This window comes from Osmerus eperlanus, chromosome 1 (assembly GCF_963692335.1).
Source record: "Osmerus eperlanus chromosome 1, fOsmEpe2.1, whole genome shotgun sequence".
Taxonomy (NCBI): domain Eukaryota; kingdom Metazoa; phylum Chordata; class Actinopteri; order Osmeriformes; family Osmeridae; genus Osmerus; species Osmerus eperlanus.
This window is the reverse complement of record NC_085018.1, coordinates 15,793,961-15,820,165: the sequence shown is the minus strand read 5'-3', so window position 1 is coordinate 15,820,165 and position 26,205 is coordinate 15,793,961. Positions and strand designations below refer to the sequence as shown.

The 26,205-nt window shown below is 40.1% G+C and overlaps 1 protein-coding gene and 1 long non-coding RNA gene across 2 annotated transcripts; one reads left to right on the top strand and one right to left on the bottom strand.

The window, feature by feature from the left end:
• Window positions 1–429: 429 nt before the first annotated feature.
• On the bottom strand, window positions 430–20,076 carry LOC134022197 (uncharacterized). Its single transcript, XR_009930625.1, has 4 exons — window positions 19,667–20,076; window positions 18,411–18,519; window positions 922–3,163; window positions 430–764 (listed from the first exon to the last, which is right to left on the bottom strand). It is a non-coding gene; the product is annotated as an uncharacterized LOC134022197 (long non-coding RNA).
• Window positions 19,814–25,831, top strand: mdfic2 (MyoD family inhibitor domain containing 2). Its single transcript, XM_062463516.1, has 4 exons — window positions 19,814–20,019; window positions 20,372–20,467; window positions 21,353–21,592; window positions 22,863–25,831. Exons 2-4 carry the CDS (start codon window positions 20,380–20,382, stop codon window positions 23,111–23,113), a joined length of 579 nt encoding a protein of 192 aa, XP_062319500.1. The 5' UTR covers window positions 19,814–20,019; window positions 20,372–20,379; the 3' UTR covers window positions 23,114–25,831.
• Window positions 25,832–26,205: the final 374 nt, after the last annotated feature.

The following is a 26,205-nucleotide window of genomic DNA, read 5'->3' as shown; positions in this document are numbered from 1 at the left end:
GATGAAGACGATACCAGGGTTTTAATCGCAGACTTGACAATGTTTTTCAATTTCAATCTAACTGCTAAAAATGGGACACAACATTGTTATAAAATAAGTGTCCTTGCATTCTTCATAATTATAACTGTAGTGTTTTTTCGTTTTCTAATGGAAAACAGGACAGGACTAGTGTATTATGTAAGTTGTTTCAAAAGTTAAAGATGCTGTTCTGGAAAATCACAGAATGTTGTCCAAAGGCTCTTTGGCTGAAAGGCTACAAATCTATCAGGAAGCTATGTAATGTCTCCAACCAATACTCCAACCAATATTTAACTATGCTGATTTACAGAGTAAACTTTTAAATAATTCCCTCATTCAAATCAAACAGATGAGGAGCCTAGCTTCTGGGTAGGTTACATCAACAGAGCTGTTTATCAAAATAAGCTGCCAGTCCATAGTGGTCAGCCTATTGATTTCCCTGCCAAATTTAATCTGCTTCACCATCATAAATCTGTGGCTGACATCTGCACAAAGCCTTGTTTTAACCAAACACCACCATGTAAGGCTGTTTATTCACTGGTAGCCTGATAGTCTCCATGACAACACACACCACAATTAGACAACTGTAATCCCGCCTTAAAACATGCGCAGTTAATTATTTTGACTGAAGCAAGAGACAAAGCTATGAGAGGAGGTCCACAGTCAATAAGGCTGGCATCCAAGCATGCCGATCTCTTCATGACACTTAAAACTATATACACGGCACTGCATTCTGGCGTAGCAACCTTTAAGAGGAAAGAGAAACGGAAGAAAGAAAGAAAAAAGATGTTACAAGTCAAATATTTATAGGTGTCAATACATCTTTTGTAAATTGCAAAGTGCTGTCCATTCAGACAGCAGGTCTCTTGGATAACCAACTGCTTACGCACACGCATATCCTACCCTGCTCGACTGTTCACTGCCTATGTTCTTTCCCATCCCTTCCTCTCTGAATGTTGACTCAGACAGCAAAGCTATTCCCAGGAAGCCCACCAAAGGCAGCAAATGGTCCCGCTCATACCATGTTAACAGAAAAAAGTAATTTGCCATGTATTGTTAAAATTTTTATTAATAGCAATTTATGTCACTCAGACAGGACCTCCTCAGAAAAAAACATCCAGGCCTTGTACAAATCTATCACTCAAGTTGTCAAAAAATTTTGTTCTCATGCAATATAAATAGGCGCTGAGTCTGTGGGTAGACAGAGGGGATCTGTTTCTAAGAGGGCGAGTGGCTGACTGTTTAGAGGCTCCCTGTAAAACAGGTCATGCTGTTCACATCATGAAGCCTCAATCACAAACAAATGTTTTATTTAAACAGCCAAAACGTTGTTTACTTGAGACTGCTTACTGTTTTCTCCCTCTTTCTCTTCCTTTCCCTCCTTCTCTCTGTTTCCATGTTCAGCATATTTGAACGCTGCAAGCATACAAAAACACTTGTGACAGGAAGCAGTACCCTGCCATGTGAAGGAACAAATAGGGGGTCTCTTACTAAGTGAACAAATTGTGCCGACATGGTTCAATAAATTAGGCATTTGGGGAGTACAAATGTGTTAACTATTGCAGATCTGGCAGCTACTGTAAATAACCATGTCCTGTTGTTTGCTAAGTGGATGGGAGGGTAAATGAGTGTTAAAAATCCCCCAAAAACTGCAGGCCTTTATTACGATTTAAAAGATCTCTGGGGCCATACAGCTATGAGTTATATTGAAGATTCTGAATTCTGTCCTGTCTGTGATTGAAAGTCAATACTATTGACAACACAATATTAGATCACAGGATCACAGTAGCCTGTGTTCCTTCACACAAGTTGCTGTCTCCTTATTTAACACATTAGCCTAAACAACAAACAAAACCTCTGTCTAATGTTACAACCTAGCTTTTTTGTACGGCCTAACACTCAGAAGCACATTAAGAGCAAGAGTTTCATTAATGTCTGTTGTTTCCCCCCATAGAAATGCTCTGTTTTTGCATCTGATCAGATGATTGTGTGTGAGAGGCCTCTCATCAGGGGGTAGTGGTGCTTAATGTGGTGGCCAGTGATCAGCAGTGGTCCCCCCTCAGGTCTGGAGAGCTGCTCATTTACATTCTCTATGGACTGGACAGTGCAGTGCTGCTGCTAACACTACAATGGAACCCTCTCTGCCTGCAGGCCCTGAGCGGGTGGTGCTGCTGCCAAAGCAAGCCAAGAAGGATTTAGCGCAGGTTACCATTGCTAAATGAAAGCAGTTATTCTCATGTTTAATTCATGTGCTTTAGAATTACATCTGTCTTCCCTGACAAAGAAGAAAAATACAGTATATAGTGAACGGGGATTACGAATCAAGGCTTATATAGTTATACGGTAAACAGTTGTTGGATGATTAAATAGATCAGAGAGTGCCATGCATTGTACACTGAATTGACAATAGACAGCTAGCAGGTTAAATACTGGAAGACTTTGCTGCCTTCTTTGATTTGAACTTGTGTCTGAGAAAGGCTTCTCAGCCGTTCTGCACCATAGCGTCAGGTCAGAGAGGGACACAGAGGTGCTTGAGTCCAGGCAGGGGAGATCTCTCCTGGCCATAGTCCTGCTCCTCCACACAGTGAGACAAAGGTGAAGGGTAGGGAGGTTAACACACACACACACCCACAACGTCCCTTTGCTCCCCCCTTCTCCTGCTTCCCCCTCCCCCACCCCCTTTGGTTTCAATCTAGCAATGTACCAAACGGTGAAGGTGAACCTTCTGTTAATACGATCTAGAACAAAAGGAATGCGAAGTAAGTGCAGCTCCATTGAAATGTTCAAAAGGTGCTGGCACACACTGCGTCAATTGAGCACCTAGTCACCTTGATAACAAAGAATATTGACGCAGGAGGGAAATAGCGCTTCAAATGATGCAGGAAGACAGTGGTGACAATGTGCAGCAGTCCCTGCAGACGCTGATCACACGTGTGAAACAAAGACACTTGACATTTGAAATTGATGAAATCAAGTCGGTATGGATGGTTCTACTTCAGATCCGCAGTGAAGTAAAGCACCCACAGAGGACTCTCCATCCAATCTTTTCCGGCCTGTTATTTAGCTCCAGCACATCTCATCAATGGATTTTAGGATCACTTTTGTTCTGACAGGCATTGCTCTGGAGGCAAAGAGGATCTCCAGCCTGAGGGCAAAAAAACATAATTAACATTATTATTGTTTGACTTCTTTCTTTAGTAATTCAAAGGAGTTGTATTTACATGCCGGATCTACAGTATCGACTGCATAATTTCTATACTCGAGTCCGACTATGCAAATTAACTCTCAAACACTAGAAAATACATACCCTACGTGCAATTATGTAAATTGTCTTTAGTTATTCATTCAGTTATTCACTCTTGTATTCGCTCATGCATTCATTTGCCATATTAGGGGTGGGCAGTGATGCTCTGAAAGCGGCAGGCTCTCTCCACAGGCTCTGCGGGGAGACAATGGGCAGGCCAGGACAGAGAAATCCCCCTTTCCAGAGTTGTGGGATAAGTTGACCTGCTCACAGCACACAAGAGCATGTGGAATGTGATCTCTGTGAAGAGGCTGCTCAGTCTAAAACACACCGGTAAACAACAAAGAGCTAAGGACAATAAGACCAACACACAAACGCACATGCAAACCTCTACACACATACACACACACACATAAAAACACAGTGAGATAGAAACAGGACTTTAGAAGCATGTGTCACAAGGGAAAAAGAGGCAACTTCATCTAAATGAATGAAAAACAAAATTTTAGGGTAGTGATGGGTCCCCCATACGAGACTGAATATTTTGATATTGCATCTCATCTTAACTATTTATCTTCAGAGAAATGCTTGGTTAGTACGTCCTCTTACAAAACATAATTTTAACAGTTCAAGAGTACTGTATATGGGTGGGTCATTGCAAACACTGAATTCTACAAGGACTGACAGAAAATAATCCATTATACTATACGTAACACATGGTTCTAATCAGACTTCTGACCTATACGTAACCTGCAATCACTAATTTTGAGCAGGCTTCCATTTGCCCTGTGTGGTCAGTATTAGGACTGACATGTAAAAAAAAAACTTGAACAAATAAAGTCAGTCATGAACAGTATTGTGTCATGACAGACCAATTGTGGTGAGGCATTTTCTTTTCATTGCAGGAACATGTCGACTGATGTCACAGGTGTACGGGGCCCAAATATGAAGTAATCTCCATCTCTGCCTCATTTTGACATGTCCAGTCATAAATTCATAAACAGATGCATAATGTACAGCTGGTCAGAAACTGCATGACTCAAGACCCAAGGAGGCAGGGTGAGAAAGTGTACAGAATTGTATGGCAGCACATCAGCACAAACACACTTGAAAGCAGCACAGAAAACTGTCAGAGAGAAAAGGGGACAATTACAAACATAATGCAATGTCCAAACGGGCTACGAAAGCCTAAGCAGCCTTCTGATAAAGAGTGCAGCTGGAAGGAGAGAAAGAATCCTATTATGACACCCACTGTGAGTAAGAGATATGTTCAGTACAGGAACAAAGCACAGGAAGGAAACCACAAAGACAGGAAAAAAAAACTTTTGCACAAGCCAGCATGTTTCACATGCATTTCCATTTTACATTGAGGTCATTTCCATTTTACTCAAGCGAACTTGCAATAAGTATGTTTGTGTAGAGTAGGTTTTACATGGTCATTGGTAATAGAGCCTTCTATACGAAATTATCTCAGCAGTCAAAAATCATTCCTTTTTCCTCTTTTGTTCCTTTATCTCTTTTAAGCACACATGTACCATAATGACGTGGTAGCAGATGGAAAGTTATACGGTCAAGAGATAAGTGCACCCAGAGCCCAGGTGTTCATGAAAGAGACGTTGAACAGGTCAACTTAAAAAAAATCTAAAATGATAAATGACAAATTCTAACTGCACTCATTTGACTTGATTGCCAATCAAAATGACTGAAACAAGTTCAAGTAATGCCCACACTGCTTGTCCGTTCAGAAAACAATGTACTGTTTACAATATGTGAACACATTACATTGTGTTTGTTCCCAGGTCTTACGGACTAGTTTCCTTAAAGACTTTTTCTAAGTGCAGTTTTCCCTGTTATGTGCAGTCACCCTGGATTCTCACACTGAGCACAGAACGATATGTTCCATGTTTGGGTAAACTGCGTAACAAATTGGAGGAAAGAGGCTCAAGCCAGAGACAAGGAGTAAACTCCCTCCAGGACAATACCATGTTTTATTATTAATACAACAGCATAAGTCCTGGTGGTGTAACCTGTTAAGATGGGGAGTGTGCTCATCGATGAGATCAAGGTGACTGAACACACACTGAGCTGGGCCGGCCTTTGGCTTGGCTGCCTGGCTGCATGGAGGGCTCATGCTGTGGACTAGGTGCCTGGCTGCATAATTGGGAATTATTAAACATGACTCTGGCAGCGAGGTGATCATGAAATTGTGTTTTCAGTCTTGAGGGATGAAAGGAAGAATTCAAATGTTCCCAATGATGACAAAAAAGAAAATTGAAGAGTCTTGTCTTAAACCTCCCATGATTCGATTTCTAAAGGAAATCCACACGGACTGTCGGTGAGATGGATAAAACATACTGCAGTTGTAAATTGTAGATAGTTTCAGATTGTAATCAGTACAAATATTTTTATAGGGACTGGACCAAAATGGGTAAATACAGGTCAGTAAGTTGTTCACCTAAATTCTCACAAACAGATCCTCATGGTAAAAACCAGAACGACATAGGCCTAAATTGCATTAACTTGAGAGTGTCATACGAATGAACCAGTGATGTTATATTGATCATCATTATCTATAATCCATTTTCATGGCATTACATTGTAACATTTTATTCCTTTAGCGGACGCTATTTATCCATGCATGTTGAGTCAGTCCACAAGTTTCATAACAAAACTTCAGACAGTAATTTAGATGTGTCAGCTGTGTCTGCTTAGGACTACAGGTCTCACACATTCTCTTTCAAGCCATTCAACCGGAAACATCAGATCTAAGCTGGAAGCAGCGCATTTTCTTCAGTTGCAGCAGTTTCAAATCACAATGCAATAACATTTTCCAGCATAATCTAAAATTATATTGGTGAAAAAAGGAGAGTGGCTCGACGTGGCAAAGGAACAGTGGATGTTAGTGATTGTCCAATATTGCTTATGCTCTCATGGATTCCTTAATTATCAGTCTGTGCCTACGTTCTGCTCCGTTAATGGTAGGCAATACGGCCTTTACTTCACTTAAGGAATAAATTGTATTACTCCATCTCTCTCCATCTCGTAACCGACACCCCCACCCCCACATAAACACCCCCTCCCCTCCTTTTATTAATGCCTCATAGATCATTTCAGCTGAATGTGATGACTACTGAGGGAATCTCAATGAGATACAATACTATTTCACAATAACAATTTCTTTAATTGTGTATTTTGTTCTATTTCTCCTCAACTGTTTTATCCCCTTATGTGAAAACGGGGGATTGGATGCTCATCGTCCCTCGCTGGGTTTATGATTTGGAATCATGAGGAGTGCAACTTTTCAACCAAATTGCTATTGCCTCAGTAGGAAGCCTCGTTCCGAGCTGAGATTTAGAGGGGGAACATAAGTTAATCATGAACTCATCCAGTCACTCAGATTGCTCTTAGCATTGTCAGAGAGAAACAAGGGCCGCGTCAATATGATTAAAGTAGAGCCGCATGATCCCAGGTAGTGATAAAGGCTCGGATACAGGTACTATAGGTACAGTAAAGTATCAGAGTCAGCAGGGCAGGGGGTCAGCAGCATGGTCAGCAGGAAGAAATGGCTGCTGGAGAGCTGGTCTTGGGACTGGCACTAGTTTAGAAATAGGGACGAAGTTCCTAGTATGAAGTTCTTCATGAAGATAGTGCAGTAGCCGTTTGCTGCGCCCGTTGGCGACCTGCTTATCCAAACATGTGACACTGCACATCCTTTGGTCCTGAGCAATACACCAAGCAAAATGTTACTTCATACAATGCCCAGTTCTCGAGACAATAAAGCCAGACACACACAGAGATCCCTGCCTTTATAAGTTAGATTACATACACCTGAGTATGAAGTTGTACCCATTTAAAGCTATTTTGTTACAAAACCAAAGTTTCTGATTATATGAAACATTGTAACTATGATTCCTAGTCTGGTGACTGAAAACAAAGTAGGCCTTTTGCTTGGTTTCTTTCTCTCTCTCTCTCACACACACACACACACACACACACACACACACACACACACACACAGAGAGACTCTTACACACACACACACACACACGCACACACACATTCATCCGACAGCTGAGAGAAGGCTAAAAGCTTTTGACCTATTCCTCATCAGCCGTCCTCTCACTAAGGTAAACACTGTCCTGTATCATGTACCTATCAGGGGCAGGTCTGTCACACCAGCACCGATCTTCGGTCAGACAATGTGTGCACATACATGGATTTTTCAGGCTATAGCTGTTTACAGTAAATATCCCATATTAATATCCTCAAGAGGATCTTTGGCCAGAGGATCATTGTACATTAATTACATTAGCATTTTCTCACTGACAACAAGGTGAGTTCTTATCCATGATCTTCAAACTGTGACTGGGAACTATTGATCTGGAGCATGTTGTCATTCAAATGATAATTAGGTGCGGGTGAAAGGTCGTCTTCAATTCCGTTTGAACATCTGGATGAGAGTTCCTCAAGGACAATGGGAGCAGCAGGATACCGACACTGTTGATCCCTGCACGTCTTCATGTGCCCAAGTCCATTTGACACATTTTCTAATTAATTCCAACACTCCAGTAGCTAGTAACAAGCCATATAGACAAAACACAGGGTAAAAGTCCAATGTAGGATGTATACTACATAGACACTGTATAAACACATTGACTCACTCTTACTGTGTGCAGCTGTTAGCTAAAGCACAACATTTCCCCACACCGGAGAATTGCTATTACAATGGTATTTTAGTGTGCGTTTAGTGTGAATGTGTGATATATGTCAAAGTAATATGTGCAACAGACGGCATGGCGCTTCTCAGGGAATTTCACTGATTAATTTGCTAAATGTATTAGCTTTGTGGTAAGTGAGTATAAGGTCAGGTGTTATGCAAGGTGTGCAACAAAACTGTGTAACTTTTAAGCAGTTTTATCTCAATAAGAGTTTTACATTAGAAAGAAAGTACGGTAATCTGGAAAATTACAGAATAACAATATAAGCACTTCACATGATTCTGTAATAGCCTACCCCAGGTTAGTCTTATCTATAATTAAAACTGTATTTTAAAGACATCCAAATGGAACCATTAGGAGACCCAACACATTGTACAGTACATCATTCTCAATATAATAGTAGATGTCATAAGAATAGTTTTTATGAGGCCCTGAGATGAAGATACGTTCAATTAATGTATTCTTTCTATGAGTAAATAAAGTTAATTTAAGGAGTGAATTCTGTCACCACTGCATTTTTGTTATCATTAAACAGTACAATGAATAATTCTGTTTGCACACCACAAAATTGCTTACAGCATGAGTTTAAAAGAAAAAGATGAACAAATTGTCTCTGCAATTCCTAAATTGGCTTGTTCTGGGTATTTAGGATATGACAATAATTTATCATATTCTAAGAATGTGGTGCCCGTACAAAAGCATGCTTGACCACTGACTCACTTTAGTTGATTGGTAAATGGCGGTTGAGGAAAATGAATCGTTAACTTCAAGGTATGAGCAGTTAAGGAAGGATAAAACTGTGTTGGCTAATCTTGGAACAGGAAAAACTTTCCATGCCACTTTGTTTGCATGTTACATTGTAAATGAACAAACTAAACTGTATGTAATCTTATCATGCAAATGCCCAACACAAATGTAAATCTAGTGCCTGGGGAGAACTCAGACAAAGAATGCAAATATTGCCCCCTTGTGGCTCCTTTATAGCCACAGGTGCTGAAGGACTTCACCAAAAGATATGGGACAGGAATGAAGAACAGAACGGCTTGTTTCTGTTGCTGAGATAAGTCTGACACTAAGACTGCCATGCAAATAAACAACTTTTGATCATACTCATTTGTCTCTCCACCTATATCCGCTGGTTTCCAGAACCACTCCTCAAAACCTCATTTTCTTCTACATTGCATGCACATGGGTCAGATCAATGGAAGACTGTCAATGATTCTGATGATCTGTCTATCATGAGCATGTTACTCCATACATGCCATACTTCAGTACTTCACTGTACATTGTTTCCATACCTGTAGAAAATAGACAAATATACCAAACCAACTACATCAGACTAATTAGTAAATTTTTCTATCCCTCTACCCCATCGCTCTCTATTTCTTTCCCTCCCTCTCTCTCTTGTTAGAGTAGAGTAAATCTCAATGTCACTTAAAGTCACAGCTGTAATTTATTGGCTCCTTAATACTGACGGACAAAGGTTGTGAGCAACGCTGTGAGGCGCTCTATCAGGTTTATCTGTGCGGGTCATTAACCTTGACCTGGTGTAAATGCACTTCAGTCTAGAAGCTTCCCACTGCACACACGTTTTATGCCCCCAAGAAGTTTTCCCGGCGACAGCCACTCCACTGGCCCATCGCTCAAGTGCTTTAAACTTGCCTTAATTGTCATATGGCAGCCAACGCAGGTTCCTTAATTGATCTGACCTTTCACAGCGCTTTCTAATTTTCAATCCCAGTTTCATTGTTCCATCTGGCACTTTAAAACGACATCTGGTTAACTGTGCTTTACCCGGTGATCTCTGTACAGTTATTTTTAAACTTAATGTATGCTTCAACAGATGTTAGTTTTTATAGATGAGGAACTAAACTGCACTCCGATACAGAGTCTACAATACTTCCCTCAGTAATTCAAATATTGACAACAGGGATTACCAACCAGGTCACAAGTAACCCTGATATTATGTTGGGCTTCTTATTTTTCTGCCCATTAGGTAAACATCAATTATCCTCTGTTTTCTCTCATCATTGACAATTAATAAAACATTCGCCTGGAGTCATTGCAGTGTTGTATGACCGCTGCCAGCAAGAATTTATTGACTAAATTATTAGCATGCAGATAGGAGATTAGTGCGGCTGAATCCCAAATCGTAAACTTTTACTTTTTAACAAAATTCTCTGGGGCAAACAGGTTCCTATCAATCCACTACTGTCTTGTTGTCTTGGTGGTTGACACCTCTTCCACAGTGGAATAAGTCGGAGGGATTCAGAATAGGCAGAAAGCATGCTGGCTATGCTATGGACTGTAGTATTTTATCCTGACTTGTTTTGAGTACTGTAGAGATACTACACCACTGGACATCACCACCAGGTTTTTACATCCACACTTGATATCTTCACTTTGTGTCATGACATTTTCCAATAGATACATCTCCTATGGTCTGCATTTTCATGGGAAAGTGCTTGCAGATATTTCTACCTAGAGGGCTATAAATGTGTGCCTTCTAATTGACAGATGAAGCGCTTATTGACTGCTGGCATCCGGATGATGAGGTGAGGGATATGGAGACTTACATTTTATACTTCTTCTTTGTGCTTCCAATGTCGCAATATAATACACGCAATAGAACACTTATTTCTTGTTGGCATCACTCAGACTCTGTCTCGTTAACAATCAGATTTACTGTAATTACAATCAGTCAAATGTCTAAAACTATCATTCGATCTTCTAGGGAATGTTTATTCATACAATACAGCCTCTTTATTTAATACAAATACAGCAGTTGTTGAGCCTCAAGGTCAGTCTACGAGTCCCCTGAAAGCCTCCAGCCACTGATAGACATGTCGTCCCTCCTGAGCCCAGTCAGAGCAAGCACACCACAGAACATCTGTTCACAAACAGCCCTGATGGAGCCGTCCTGACACCGGCCCCACACACACCCGCCCTGCTGCCCGCACTGCCCAATTCCCTAGCCGGGGCCAGATGGCGGCCCGCGCTGCTGCTACCTCCAACCTACGTCCTAGGCAAATCAAGAGGCAGCGAAGCCTGTAGGTACCGCCCCAGGCAGGCCTGTGCCACTCACCGCTGACCACCCTCTGGTGGCTTCCAATGTTCCCTTCTGTCAAAAGACAAATTGTCCAACAGCCAGCTCTTTTATGAATTCACCCCACGGTCCATTTCTCAAAAGAGGTTAAGGAAAATCCTTGGCCTGAGCAGCTCAACTTTGAGACAGAACTGCTCTCTGAAAAAGTTAGGAGTCCAGGAGGCCTGGCCAAAGGAGTCAAACATGAGAACTCACTGGGATCTATTTCCACTCTCTCCACAATGAGGGGTTGTTAATCACATAGCCACAACTGGCACAGACGTCTCAGTACAGTTTGTATATACAGTATGACTACAAGCGGCTCTGGATCTGCTTTGTTGTCATCATTGGCAGGTGTAAGTGAGAGGAGAAATTCAGTGAGACATAAATACTGCACATCAGTGAGCAATTTTTTACAAATTACCAGACAATTTACAGCGGCAGTCATAATTGCTGTAAAATCAAATACAGACTATTTCCATCTCCTGACAAATATTTATTTTGTGTCAGTTTGGGTACGTTGAACCTAGAATTTGAAAATAATAAACCCAGATGACAGGGTTAACCTCTAACACTGCTCATGTCTACTGTGTAAAAGAGTCTTATTCACACACATAAACACACACAAACACACACAGAGTTCCCTTACACTAGTTCCAGAACAGTTCTTCTGACACAGTTCGCAATGCCTAATGCTGCTCTACCACTGTTCTGCCAGAGGCCACTGAGACCAGTGTGGTCTGACAGCTCATCTTAGAAAAGTCCTTGAACAAACAGTGTCCCCCTCCCAGTCAGAACTCCCTCCTAGTCAAAACCTCTAAACCCACTGATGCCTTGAACCAGGTCAGCCTGCTGGACACATCTGAACTAATATTTACCCATTTAAAGATTTTTATAAACATCAAAATGAAGTCCAGCAGTACTTATCAGCACTATTAACCCGTTAAGGAGTAGCGTCACACATATGTGATCGTTCGAAAGCGGGCCCCACAGAGTACCGTCACACGTGTGATTCTGAACATTCCAACCGACTATTTTCCGATAGACAAAAACTATATGACAAACGCTATAGTATGGCTTCAAAATTTACAATTAGGAGGCTAACAAGTAACACTAGCAGGTAGTAGCATTGCTACGAGTATTATGCTAGGTTGCTAGGTAACGGAAGCTAACTAAAACTAGCTAGCTTCCGTTTTGGAAAAATAACTCACTCTGGTGGAAGCGTCGGTAATATTTAGAACTCACTCCTAAATATCTACTTGAGTGCTCTTAATGAAGGGATAAGCCCAAACATGGTCAGCTGCTGGATCACTAAGACAACTGCTTATTTCTGAACTGCATCTGGTAAATTATGAATGTATTCTGGTCTGTACTTTCCTCAACAACACTAGTCTATTTAGAGTAAAACAATGGTCTTCAAGACAGAGTATGTCATACTTGGCCGTATGATGTTCTCCAAAAGAAAAAGAAGAAACTGGCACCCACGGCATGAAATCTCCGCCAAATTGCACTTATTCATTCAGATTGCATTAATTAAAGCTCCACTTCACTATGGAGAGGGAGCAAGTGTTTCTTAGAGCCCTCAAATGCTTAATGGTGCATAGAATGTCTACCTGACTTGGGCATTCCTACCACAGGTATGAGCCCAGACTGCCAACAGCACTGACAGCCAAAGATTAATTCATCACAGGCTGCAAAGCACTACAACAGTTTACACAACACAGCTCTTTTTTTTAATTATGCTACTCTAATTATCAGTCCTGTGTGTTGGTGTAAAATACACAAAAGCAAGTTTCCTAAAGTGCAATCCACAGTATACCAATGCTGGAACTCTGACCTCTCCAAATGTGACACTTGCCAGAAAGAGAGCTACTCCACTCAAGCCCAGATGAGAGTGATGAGAGGCTGCTCACTGTCAGTATAGCGCTAGGTCTGAGGGCGTGGGCTCCCCTGTCCAGAATCACACATGATCTCACTGCTCCTAGAGAGTATATCAGACAAAAGCAGCATGATCATTAAATGCCAATGCAGCAAATCTTTTTAATTATTCTTCCTCCTCTCTAGCCTTTTAATGAGAAGAGTATCCACAGATAATGCGGGTAATTGGACAATAGGCTTCACTCATTCAATTATTGACCACTGAATCTGTTAAAGAATGGATGAGCAATTCTATTCCCTTTCTCAGACTCAAGCTCTTGGGCTTTAGTACCTAGGAAAAATAAGACAGATATTGCTTTCATCTTCAAAATCAGAACACCAAAAATGCAATACACATAACCTACTAAAACCACCTTTAGATACAGTATCCATTGTTAATGTACATTCATTTATTTTGGCTGCTCTTTACTTTTCATTTGATGATTGGTTCCAAATACATTGCATTTGAGACAAGTGTATTTAATCTCAACAGGCTGCTTCAGTCCTCAAATCTAGCAGAGTAATGTGCATAGTGGTTTATCACTGAATCATATAATAGTGAAAAATGACAGATAAAGTACAACGCACCTGTAAAAACAAACATGTGATATTACCTTTTCTTCATAAGCACAGCAAATGTGTGTTAATTTTACACCAGAACCGAGAACATACAGTATATAAACACTCAACAAGTAAAATAAACACTCTTGGTTGAAATTTGCTATGTGGACTCGCTCTGAGAGAAGGCCCAGTACAGTACCTACAGTACTCCAGTAATGGTCATCCATGGATTTGGTGCTGAGATGTTATTCACTTCTCATGGTTGGTCTAAGTACAGGTGAGACTATGGGTTGTATGAGGGATTGTGAGTAATAGAATCAGCATTGTATTCCCTAAAAATTGTTTCCCATCTGGACCCCACTAAATGCTCAATTGAAAAAAGTTGATCCCTGGATACAGGATTTCTCCAGTCTGAGTGAATTTCAAACCTGAAGGCAAAATCTACAAACCACATTCAAAGCCCCAGAGTGTGGGAGAATTCCCCCGATGATCATCCAATTTGGCTGATAGCGGGGCGGGTGAAAACACGGATGGGAAAATCTCCCAGGAATCTTCCATCAACCTGCGTCTCTGTGAAAAGAGGTTCAGACTGCTACAGTGCATTAATCATGAACAAAGCAGACAAACACCATGTTGTGTCTGTTGGTAATTGTGACTCTCGACTCTAACACTGAGCCTATAGCAACTCTCAACACGAGCTGATAAAAAACACTCTTACTACTGTACAACACACAGCACATTCCCTCACTGCTACTATGAAAGCACTGAGCTTTATCCAGAAATATTACATCAGGCAGTTTATTTTATGTCGTAAAGTAATAGCAGACATTCTACTTTTTAAGGAAATAAAGGTAATTTGTGTAGTTTACTTGGTTAGGCTCCACTGTGTTATCCAGGGGGGACATGGGTGAAATGTATTTATTTATTGTTCTCAAGAGAAAACATGTGAAACACTGAGTGACACTGCAACTGGCATTGCTTAGCTGAGGAGGACGTTGTTCTCATGTTAATAGCAATTTCCTGGAAAATTCCCACCTCCAGCTAGAATCATTATCATAATTCTTACCAAATACTGTTCCCAGAGTTTTAATTGCCATACCATTAATTTACAATTTGAATGAAATACTTGAACATACAATTTCATTTTCAAATTGACGTACCCACTCAAATTATTTAATATAAACATACTGATAAAAATTATATCTCTAGGGAGCAAATAGTTTTGGCATTGGAAATTGATTCAAAATGTCAGGCAAACTATCAGAAAACCGTCATGATGATCCTTTACGGTCTCTAATATAAATTATGCCCTTGAACTGGTGTTACTATCCGCAACACTCCAAGTAAACTATTCCTTGCCTCATCCCTTTTGGAGATAAAGGCCAGTCGTTCAGGCGTAATGGTCATGGGCCAACATAATGAAATAATAAACCATTTATTAAATCAGCCATACGTGGTAACTTTTCTAATAACGACTCAGAACATCTAATTAATAGCCGTCGTTAGCACCCGTTTAAAACTTATCGATTTAAACATAACAATATGTTAAAATAATGTATCCTGCAACAGTCATCATCTTCCCTCGGTGGAGCCTTCCCTTCACCACAGTGTAATCAACAGATTGTTAGACATGCATTTTCTGGGCCCATGACAAAGCCTGATATATGGGGTCGAAAAAGGCGTTCCTAATCCATCCATTGCTGCAATTTATTATCTTATTATAATTGTATACACAAACATTGAGGTGATTTAGGTGACATAGTGTAAAGATGAAATCCGTTAATATTAAAAGGGTTGCTCACCCCTGGAACACACTGCCAGCAACACCTTTCAATGACTGCTTTTAACAACATGGTTATTGTTTTATTGATCAGGGTTTTATTACAGATTTGACACCCATGTTATGTGTTAATCGAACTGCATATAATATTTCGACACATATTTTACGAGATTACGACTGCAATTAATTTAATAACTATTATTTTTTCAGTTATTTCACTCTTAACGAGGTTTGTGGAAGAGTGCTTCATTTGTCTTGCCTGTGTTGTCACTCTACTGCATGGTGGAGCAGTGCGTGACCCTAATGGAAGGCAAGGAAATGGCCATCGAGACGTGTCCGTCCTCCAGCCTCTTTGTTCTGAGAAGTGATATCACTAGTAAAGAAGCCATTCATAGGCATATAATTCCTCCTTTCAACACTTATGCCTAAATGTTGTAAGTTTATGGAAAAATTATAAAATTTTGCCTTAGCTCGAAAGTACTTTGTTAAGGTTTCATTGATCCTAGAAAAACAATAAAATCACCAATGAGAAAAAATAACCTTTTTTTTTGCTTTTTTGGGGGGGTGGAGTGCAACAGTTGCATTGGCAGCTAAAAGAGGCTATAGGACCAATCTAAGTGGCAAAATTAGTGTACACTATGTTGATGAAGAGAGAGAGAGAGAGAGAAGGGCAGTATTGGTCAATATCCTAAAATTGTTTCTCTTTCATCCCCACTCAAGAACTGCACATCTGCTGAATGTGGCACAATGTATCTATCTGAAGAATTATTAATTAATTGTTCATCTCATCCTCTATAATTGAGGCCAGATCTGGAAATCCATTAGCTATGATAATAAAGAGAGCGATACCTCTCCCGCCCACCTGAGCACACGGGAAAACCCTCCTGCTCTGGGGGTTTTTGTGGCCTCGTCAGCAAATGTATTCTTTTGCATTGAGCAGTAGTTAACAACTTATAGGTTTGTCAAACCAATTTAATTCTTTTTAAATCTTTATTGCAATTATCTTTTTGCATAATCAGTTTCAAGACCTTGGGGGTCCACTGGGTCTCATAACGTCTTTAAAATAATTGTTCAACTAGTAATTTGAAGTTTTGCAGAAATTGCTTAATAATCAGATCCCAAAGTCAATATTTGGTTGAACTAAGTTGTAGATGAAGAAGTCTTCACGTTACTCATATAAAAAGAGAAATATCTCAAACTGAGATTCTTCACTGTAGAATCCATAAGATACACAATAGGACAAGAGGTTGACAGAGACAGAGATTACATTTGAGCTGGAAACAGAGAGCATATGTGCCATTAAAAGTTAGTCAAACGTTATTCAAAAGGAAATGGAAAAACAGTAACACTACAACACTTTAACACTGACAGCTACATTAGGGAATCACCTCAGCAATGTACCTGCAGAATTAGAGATCATAATTACTGTACAGGGATGGGAGATGGATTTTGTATTTGTCCAAATTAACCTTCTAATGATAGGTATCTAAGCCTTTAATAATAACAGTAATGAGAGAGATAAAGTGAAAATGTGTAAAAACTGTGTTGGAATATCAATGAGACAGTAACTGCAGAGCAGAGAATGTTTTCATTCTGAAACATTATGGGACAAAGGTAGCTCAGAACCCATGATCCTCAACTGCAAGGACAAATAATAGAAAATGCGGGTCTAGTCCACTGTTACCCTTGACTCCTAAAGTATATATGAATCACTGCCCTTATTATCGCTTTGACACAGCTGGGAGGTTTTCTTTATGAACACTACTTAGAGAGCATCTCATAATGTGCACCTGCTAAACCCAATCATAATCTGTCTTGTACAATAACAACAAGACAATACTTTATAAGAAATGTCTGATGTCATATCATCATTACACTAATAGCAAGTGCCTAGCTACTCTCAGCCCCACCCAATTAGTCATTTTAAACTGCTTATTGGTGAAAATGCACCAAAGATCAATTCAAACATTTAGCTTGTGCAGTGTGGATAGACTGTCATGGCCAACATTGATTTTCCTAAAGGTTCAAACTGGTGCTAAATAATCAGTATGTCATGCTAGCTGTTTTTTATTGACAAAATAATCAAATAAATTGTAAAAGTACAGTAAAGTAAAAAATACAGTTATACCATCTCTTCATGCTATTGCTTTTACTATTAAAAACACTAACTGTTCATCTCTATTATTCAAAAAATAATAATATTAGATCTGGATGAATTTTCAATGACCTATTAGTGAAGTCAACAGAAAGAACAAAGGAAATGACCAAACTCTCATCTCAAATGTATCTCCACCACGCTCTAACTGAGCAATATTGATGTTCTCTACCAAAACTGTCTGAGGCATAAGCAATCCGTTCGGCCATGCAAATTAAATACAGAATATTTGTTGAGTAAAGTGAATTAGACTGCCTGAAACCAATGTGGAACTTTTTGAAATCAGAACAATACTGCACAAACGTTAATAGAAAAAAATCTATTTAGCCTTTTAGTGGGTTGAATAACTTCAAGGCTTTTATGAAGACCCCATGGATCCCTATAGGGTCCCATGAGGGACCATAGCCTTAGGAAACCCACACTTCCTCTACTGGCTGGAGAATACCCAGTTGGTTTAAGTCACATACTGTTAGACTCTAAAGAACCCAATTTCCCCTATTCCCATATTTCTTTGATAAATGATCTAACAAAAGAAAATGTATCTACAGTCTTATTTTGGAAACATTGATATCTCATCTCAATGTCAATGTCACATTAGGCCTATTTCCCCACAATGTCCTTTGACTGTCATGGAAGTATTGTGGGCAGGTGTCCACAACACATGTTTGAGCCATTGAAGGTACAACAGTGTTCAATTAAAGAGAGACACACGCTATTATTGAGTCCTTAATGAGTTGGACAGTAACATTCCCTGAAGCACACAAAATTAAATCTACAGGGAGGTAGGCCTTCTGAAAGGGGATCAGTACCAATCAAAGTTGCCCAGGGCACAGATAAACCACTATGGTAATCTCTGCAGTTATGGGAATGAACCGTGTATAACTTGTATAAAAATATGTCACATTTATATACACTTTCCAAATGTGTCTTACCTAGATCATTCAAAGTCAGTGACAAATGGTTTCTTTGAGTCCATGCTTCATCCTCTCTCAAGTAAGGACCAATTCTCCTTGGTGATTTGTTAAGGATTACCACCTAATCCTGTATGGAAACACTTTAATGTTAGCATTGACGACAGCTTGACTGTGCTCAGTTTTCACTGAGTTGATTATATGCCAAAATAGATGTCTAAAAACATATAGGTTTCTCAGAAAGGACCTTCATAGCAAGCTAGACAAATTCTTGTTTAGAAAGACTACATCAAGTACCGGTAGTTATTTTCAAATACTTGTAAACGACACCATTTGTATGGAAGTACTGTCATACAATACACGGTAGATGTAATTTAAGCAAAGAATAGATTGAAATACGATTGCATGATATTCTTTTGTTTGTCTTTCCACAAAGTGACGGAAAGTCTGTTCACCTCACCAGAATGTCTGACTGTTTCTCTCAACAGACCTCATTACAAAACACACCTCTGCACCTATGTTCTGCATTCCAAGACACTGAGACTAACGGTACTCAGATTTAGTAAGGCTTCCCTTGGCCTGAAACAGGTGTCAAGACCGCACACACAAACAGGACGAGGATGGGGAGGTTGTTTACAGTGTAAATGATGGAGTAGATTACAAGTGGTTTGGATCGGTCTGTAAACTGTCACCTAGATGTTGTATTATTTGTCTTTGAACCTGATCTTAGATGCTGGCGTTCACATTGGTCTTCATTAAAGAAAGCTCTAATGGGTGCCATGTCAGCCACTATGACTTTTCTGTAGGCCCAGGCCTCGGCACATCTCATGGTTAGAACATTTACGTCGAAGCCAAATGAATCAAGTCATGTCATTGCAGCATTATGTGATTGATTTGGATTGATGATCCAAATCAATCACATTGATTTTGGTTGTTTCACTGAACACTAACAATCACACAGAGGAAGACTATAATCAAGAGCAGGTGTGTGTTTGTGTGTATAAAGGAATTCATCCTTTCTAGCTTCTCCTCAGGAGTCCTTTTTGTGCATTGAGCAAGGCATAGTTAAAGATAAATACTTTCACATCTTAATTTTTCAATTAGCTTGCCCTTTCTAAACATATGCAACGCAGCAGGGCTTTCTTTTAAAATGCAAATCTAATGCTGATTCTAATTAGTGTTTAGTAGTACCTCAGAGAAATTTGAATGCAGATAGGATTTAATCAATTCCAGATTGAATATGGCGTGCGAAACATTTTTATCAAGAACAAACTCACCTTACACTGCATGGTCTGTAATATGACTCCTGAGACAGGTCAAGTCCAACTGTAGGCTACTCCTAAAAATGTCATTGTCATAGCTTTAGCCATATCAGTTTAAAATGATCGGAACCAGGCTCATAAAAACTTGGCAGGAAAGTTTGTAAAACTCTCACCATAACGGTAATGGTCTTCACAAAGAGTATAATAAATGTATTTTGCTGGCATCATCAGAACAACAGGGTGGGTCGGGCAGCAGGCCAAATAAAACCTATCTTGAGACATGAGATAGCTTGCGAACGAGGCAATAATTATTCTGGCGACCGGAGAATTGGGTCCACGTTTGTCCAGGATTACACTGACAAATACAGGTGCGTTGGATATTAAGGCATTCACAAAACAATTGTTTTGGGTTAACTTCAGACACCTGCGTTTATTTCTTATCTCGAAAAAGAGTACAAAAAACCTACTAGTCATTGTGATAGTGACAATGCATATTTGGATAACTTCGTTGTGTCTTTCAACTGTTTGAACCGTTGGAAAATAGCAGTCAACACTTCTTTGCGTGTAAGTGCGACCACATGCGTGCGTGACCAAAGCTATTCAAACCTTTGGTTTCAAAACATTATTTTTCTTTTAGATCTATGTAATATAGGTGTGTTGGTAACTGTGTATCCTAAACCAATGCTTTTGTTATGAATATATTATTGATGTATGCTGCAGCGGATCAAATGGAAGATCAAAATCCAAGAACAAATGAGGAAAGAGGAAAACAAATTGAACAGAAGGCAGAAGAGAGATGTTGTCTGGTTAGAGAAGGTACGTTTTCTGTCTGGGTAGAGCAGTTGTAGGTTTAGAAAATGTGTAAATAAATGTACCAGAGAAAGGGTACACTTTGTTATTTCTAATCAGTGAGTGAGGCAGAGTATTATTGAAGAAAATACATGAAAAATGTATCATGCCTGCAGGCCTTATTTCTCAATCAGGTAATGGTCACCTTCCAGCTGCATTTGTTACCTAATTAATAACGTAGTTTGCACTCTCAGTTTCCCAGACACTGTGTATGGTAGAACTGAAGCTACAGTACAGTATATAACTCCAAGGCATTGTTGTAAAGCTTATACATACCTTCACCAGTTTTATCGGATGTTACCAGCAACTCCATATGTTCTAAAACTATGTCGCGAATTGTATTAGGTCTCACCATCAGAGTGATGAACCACAACGATGCATACTCAAGACTCATCACTCATTTGTGTTTTGATTTCCACAAAGACAGCTTGGGTTGGCTCTGCCATCAAATGATCAACCAAAATGGAGTGAAGCTTACTTGAGTGTTAGCACTGCCTAAGAACCACAGTTGTTCCTGAAATAGCATTAACAGCTGTAGAGTTCTGCTTACATTAGTGTGTACATTTATGCTAATGCTAAAGGCCACCATAGAAATTACAACCAAGCCCAGCTGTTATCCAGCAGCAGGAGAATGGACAGTTGTCAGTTTTAACACAAGAGGTCACTTCATCTGAGTTTTCAATCAATAATTTCCCTCTGCCTAATAGCCTTGCCACTGTATAACTTCTTAAATATCCTCATGAACTAAATCATCTTGATCAATGGAATAAGTGATGTGGTAATGGTAGACATTTATTCATTCCATTTCAAATACTAATTCAAACAATCAACAACAAAAAAATCTGCCCCCAGAGGGAAATCCTTCCCTCACAAAGGGAGTTCAGACGGAGGCTCCAGGCAGTGTGCAGATAATCGGCGTTGTTCGTGACTGTGAACCTGGGAAGGCCAGCACAGATGAAGAGACCCATAACTCTCACCAGCCGCGGGAGTGTGACATCCCTTCATCTTCTCTGTTCACCATGCCAAAGTACAGCAGGAAGTCCACCTCCTCATCCTCAGAATCTCTCTCCTCCCATCAGATCGACACGGGCAGTGAGTGACATTATTCACCACAGTCTGATGCACTTGCACTAGTCAGATGTTCAGTAGCATACATGTGTACACTCCACGGAATGGAACAGGATCATTCCAGTAGCAAGTAGCAAGTATTTTATAAATTAATAAAATTATAATTATATTTATAAATTAGTCTTGAAATTGCACTTTCATCATTGAAACATATTCAATTCATTTGTAGTTTAATTGTATCATACACACAGTCATTCTCAAGGCCCTCAGTTTTTTTTGAAGAATTGAAACTATGACATATTGCGAGGTTTATACCGCAATTCACTTTGCTCTACCATGTTTAAATGCATTTTTCAATGATTAATTATTAAAATCTTTGAATAATTCAGACACAGAATTTACAGAAAAAAACTAGCTGGTCACAACAGTAAAAAACACTTTCACTGAATGAAGGAACATAATTGATTACATATGTACTTATGTACTTAAATTATTAACAGCATTGATCAGCAAACAACAGTACTGATTAGATAAAGCAGTCCTTTCCAAATATGTTCCAAAATGGACTTACATAGTTAGCAACATGTTTGAGTGGTGTTCGTATTGTTTAAAACATCCTCCAAGCACTGTATCCTTGTGCAAAGTGATGTACAAACTGTACTGAGACTCTCCTCCATAAACATTTCCCAGCAGCCCCTGCAGACAGTACTGTTGTCTGTTCATGGTCATCATTATAGCCCAGTGATCTCATGCTTGATGTCACCCATGAGGGACTCGATTTTGCAAAGGGTGTTGGGAAGGCACACTGCACATTGTTTTGTAACCGTACAGTGCACTGTGGAAATGTTCCTCAGGAGACAGCTATATCGAAGAGACTGCTGGTAATTGATTATGTCTCCAAACAGCTTTCTCCATTGTCCAACTGTGAGGCAGAGAGAGGTGATTTCTTTAATTATGCATGTGTACAAGATGGCTTAGGGAGGAAGAGGAAGCTTTTAAAAGTTACAAACAACAAGTCCAGTACCATACTTTTAGGATCACCAACAATCTATTTTTCAAGTGGAAAGACAGTACATTAGATTAGACATTAAAAGCATTGAACTTGAAACACCTTCAATGCATCGACTTTAAAATGGGTCACAGTAATCGATTGAGAGTACCACCCCTTAAATACAGTCTGAATTTCACTTTGGTTTTTTTGTAGCATAGGAACTGCATTTGCCACAACTGAGAGTATTCATTTGATCCAAGTCACATTCTATATAAAGTGTCAATTTTGTTTTCTATTTTACAGTCGACTGTGCAGGTATCATCCTTAACTGCCTCTTCTGCAGATTCTATGACTTGTTCCTCATGCTGCCAGCCTCATGTGAGAGAGCAACCTACAGCTGCTGCCCCACCTACCAACAGTTCAGCATCACAGTGGATAACACACCTAGCGATGACTGGAACTGTGACTTTGACTGTGGCATATGTGATGCCTGTCACGACACAGGCGAGTGTCTGGAGCTTGCTATGGAGATGTCTGAGATATGCTACCACTAATGTACAACATACAACAAGAGACCTGGCTGGCCTTACTTGACACTGGCCTACTGTATCCTTACGGCAGGATGGCCAGACCAGCTGGATGTTGAGTTATATGGGAATGGCTCACAGTTCTCTGCTAACAAGGGGACATAGTCCAATGCCCTTGTGGGGATTGACAGGGCTCATGGTTCCCAGAACTGAGGGTCGATGGCTGTTTTTTTAAGTCAAGACTGAGGGGGCAACCTTGACTCCTACCGTTTGGTGTTTTTATACAGTTCACAAAAATGTTGATCATGCCAGTTGATTACCAGATAATTTTGCCTTGTGTCGAGCTGACTATAAGCTATATAATGTGCCTAACTTCATAATCTGTTGCATGAGTACTCTATGATAGAACATCAAAATGGTAAGGGAATCCCACTGTATATCGAGCACAATAGTCAAAACACCCTCTGAGGAGATGGAATCCATCACTGAGGTGTTGTTACATACTGTATGCCTGTACACAAGCTGACTGGCTCCAGCCCAATTACACTGAAACACAGAAATAATCTTGAAGCGGGTTCCCTATACTGCGTGCCTATTTCAGTTCAAGAGCTATTGAGATCACAGAAGCAGTTGGAGATTTCAGTTGTAGGACACTTGTCCTTGTGCTCTCATCGACCTCCGTTTTCTCGTAGCGAAGACAGTCCTCTCAAGTGTCGTTGGACTGTTTGGATCACTTCAGTCTCAAATGGTCCTTGGCACATAATAGGAAATAGGACACAAGAGTATGGTCGGAATGCCACTTTGTGAAAGAGTACACAGCATAACACGAAGTCATACATCATCTGTTTTCCTGGGAGGTCAGGCTGAGAGAGGACGTGGACACCAGGCAGACCAAGTGTTATTGGATTATCTCCACTAGCTAAACATTTATTTTCTGCTATCAGATGTGGAGACTAACAGAGTCATCTTGCTGTACAAACAAGAGGAGTGTTACAACCCAGTTATCTAAGACTCTGGGATATGCTGTTGTTTTCAGCTGCTTCCTGGAAGCTTCCAGAAAGATGAATCTCACATTCACAGTCCCTTCTCACATTTTTCTATGTGAGAAGGGACATAAGTCTTGCTATAACTCTATAATAGTGTTTTGTTTCAATGAGTTACAATATTGAACCACAGTATTACAGTATCGGAGTAGTTTTGTAATGGTAATACTCATGTTGCTCAAGCTGCCAGACAGCAGTACAGGCACCTGAGGATAGTAGATATTAAGCATGCTGTGCAAAATTGCATGTTTCAGGTCATATCTACAGGCAACACCGCTTGTGACCAATTAGCTTATTACCTTCAGAGGCACAATTACAAAGCTGACTGCTCTAGCTAATACTGCACCATAAAATCTATTGGAGGTCCTTTGTGGTTTTTCGAACATAAAGCGTGTCTGCATAAACAGATGCTTGCTCTGAACTGAAAACATCTGCATGTCTTAAACTCGCTGGAACTCTTTCAAATTACCTTCTAGCTTTGGAAGTAGTGTGTGCTTCAGGAACTGTGATGGTTTTTAATAACATCCAAATGGGCCGTCCTTTACTGCCCAGGTTTAGAAGCTGTCCCAGTCCAGCCGGGACACACAAGGTCAAGTGGTTTGGATTGCAACATTGCACATCCATGTTAACCAAAATATTCAGAGGATTTGGTTGAGTCATCACTGGAGCTTTTCAACACTGGTGTTAGTAGTACTGGCTATTTAGGCTACTGGGCATTTATCAGACATATCTCAATGCATGTCTGTGGATTGGAGTCTATTTTTCCTAATGATGTTTAGTGATGCTAGACTCACATGAACAAAGTGATCTGATCATATGCTGCGCAGCCATGTATGCATCTCTGCTCTCTAATCGGATATGAGCTTTTCTTTGGAGTTCAGGCCCCGATCACTTCATTAGCGTGAAGCAGGCTCTTCCTCCAGAGCACACAACACTAATACCATCTCCCCTCAGACACTCAGCACTAGCCCAGAGTGGCCTCCCGAGGAAGATGCACCGTTAAATATTAATGCCATGTGTTTAGAGGGGTTTTATTTCAAACAGTGGGTTTGTCAGCATCTTATGTACTGTTCCTCAAGATGCAGCCCATGTGGAAACAGGGTCCCTGAGTCTGATGTGTAGCACAGTGCCTCTGGAATTATTTAGGCGTGTTTTTCTAATGGTCTTTTTGTGTTAATATTCCTGACATTTTCACAGATTCTTTTTTTTTCTACAATGGAGCTTTTATAAGTGGATTGGGGTTATGCTTTCTGTACCGAGATGCAGAAGGTAGCTGTAAAAAAGGTGTAAATGTTTGATTTGTCTGAGTTGTGTTGGCTTCATTTCTGACACATACTGATGCATGTGTTTCACACATCAAATTATACAACCTTATTTTCCCAGTGGTTTATTATCGAAGAATGCATTATTTTCTGTACCAAATGTTACAATATTTTCTGCACATGCCCAAAGACTTGTAATATTGAATGGTTTCATTTGTTTTGTATTGCTATAAAGTCAGGTGAGGGAGTCAGGTGGCTGAGCGGTTAGGGAATCGGGCTAGTAATCTGAAGGTTGCCAGTTTGATTCCCGGCCATGTCAAATGACGTTGTGTCCTTGGGCAAGGCACTTCACCCTACTTGCCTCAGGGGGAATGTCCCTGTACTTACTGTAAGTCGCTCTGGATAAGAGCGTCTGCTAAATGACTAAATGTAAATGTAATGTAAAGTTTGTAAGTGGTACTTGAGCCTAAATCCATCACAACACTAGATAATATAAGTGCAGACTGCGTTTGGAGGGCATGCCTTAACCTATTAAAGAATGCTACTGTGCATTTTTGTCATTTGTCCTAATTTTTTGTCAGTTGTACTATTGTCCTAGTTCAGTTTACATGTGTATTCACACTTACTCCTTAAAATGAACTTGACCTTACATTCTTATAGAGCATGAGTGTGTGTGCAATGTGCCCAATTAGGCCAGGGGCATTTATAGCACAGTATAAACTACCACTCCCACAACATCCTTTAGGAATTTAGCATGGCACCACTGACTATTGAGTCTAAATTTGGGCCATGTGTGTGGATGTATGTCATTCAA

What these genes read in the sequence shown, in the direction of transcription:
- mdfic2 (XM_062463516.1), top strand. Translation starts at nt 20,380, where the DNA reads ATGGAAGATCAAAATCCAAGAACAAATGAGGAAAGAGGAAAACAAATT. An exon ending in ATGTTGTCTGGTTAGAGAAG is followed by an intron (nt 20,468 to 21,352) that starts GTACGTTTTCTG and finishes ATCTGCCCCCAG; the next exon opens with AGGGAAATCCTTCCCTCACA. An exon ending in CCATCAGATCGACACGGGCA is followed by an intron (nt 21,593 to 22,862) that starts GTGAGTGACATT and finishes TCTATTTTACAG; the next exon opens with TCGACTGTGCAGGTATCATC.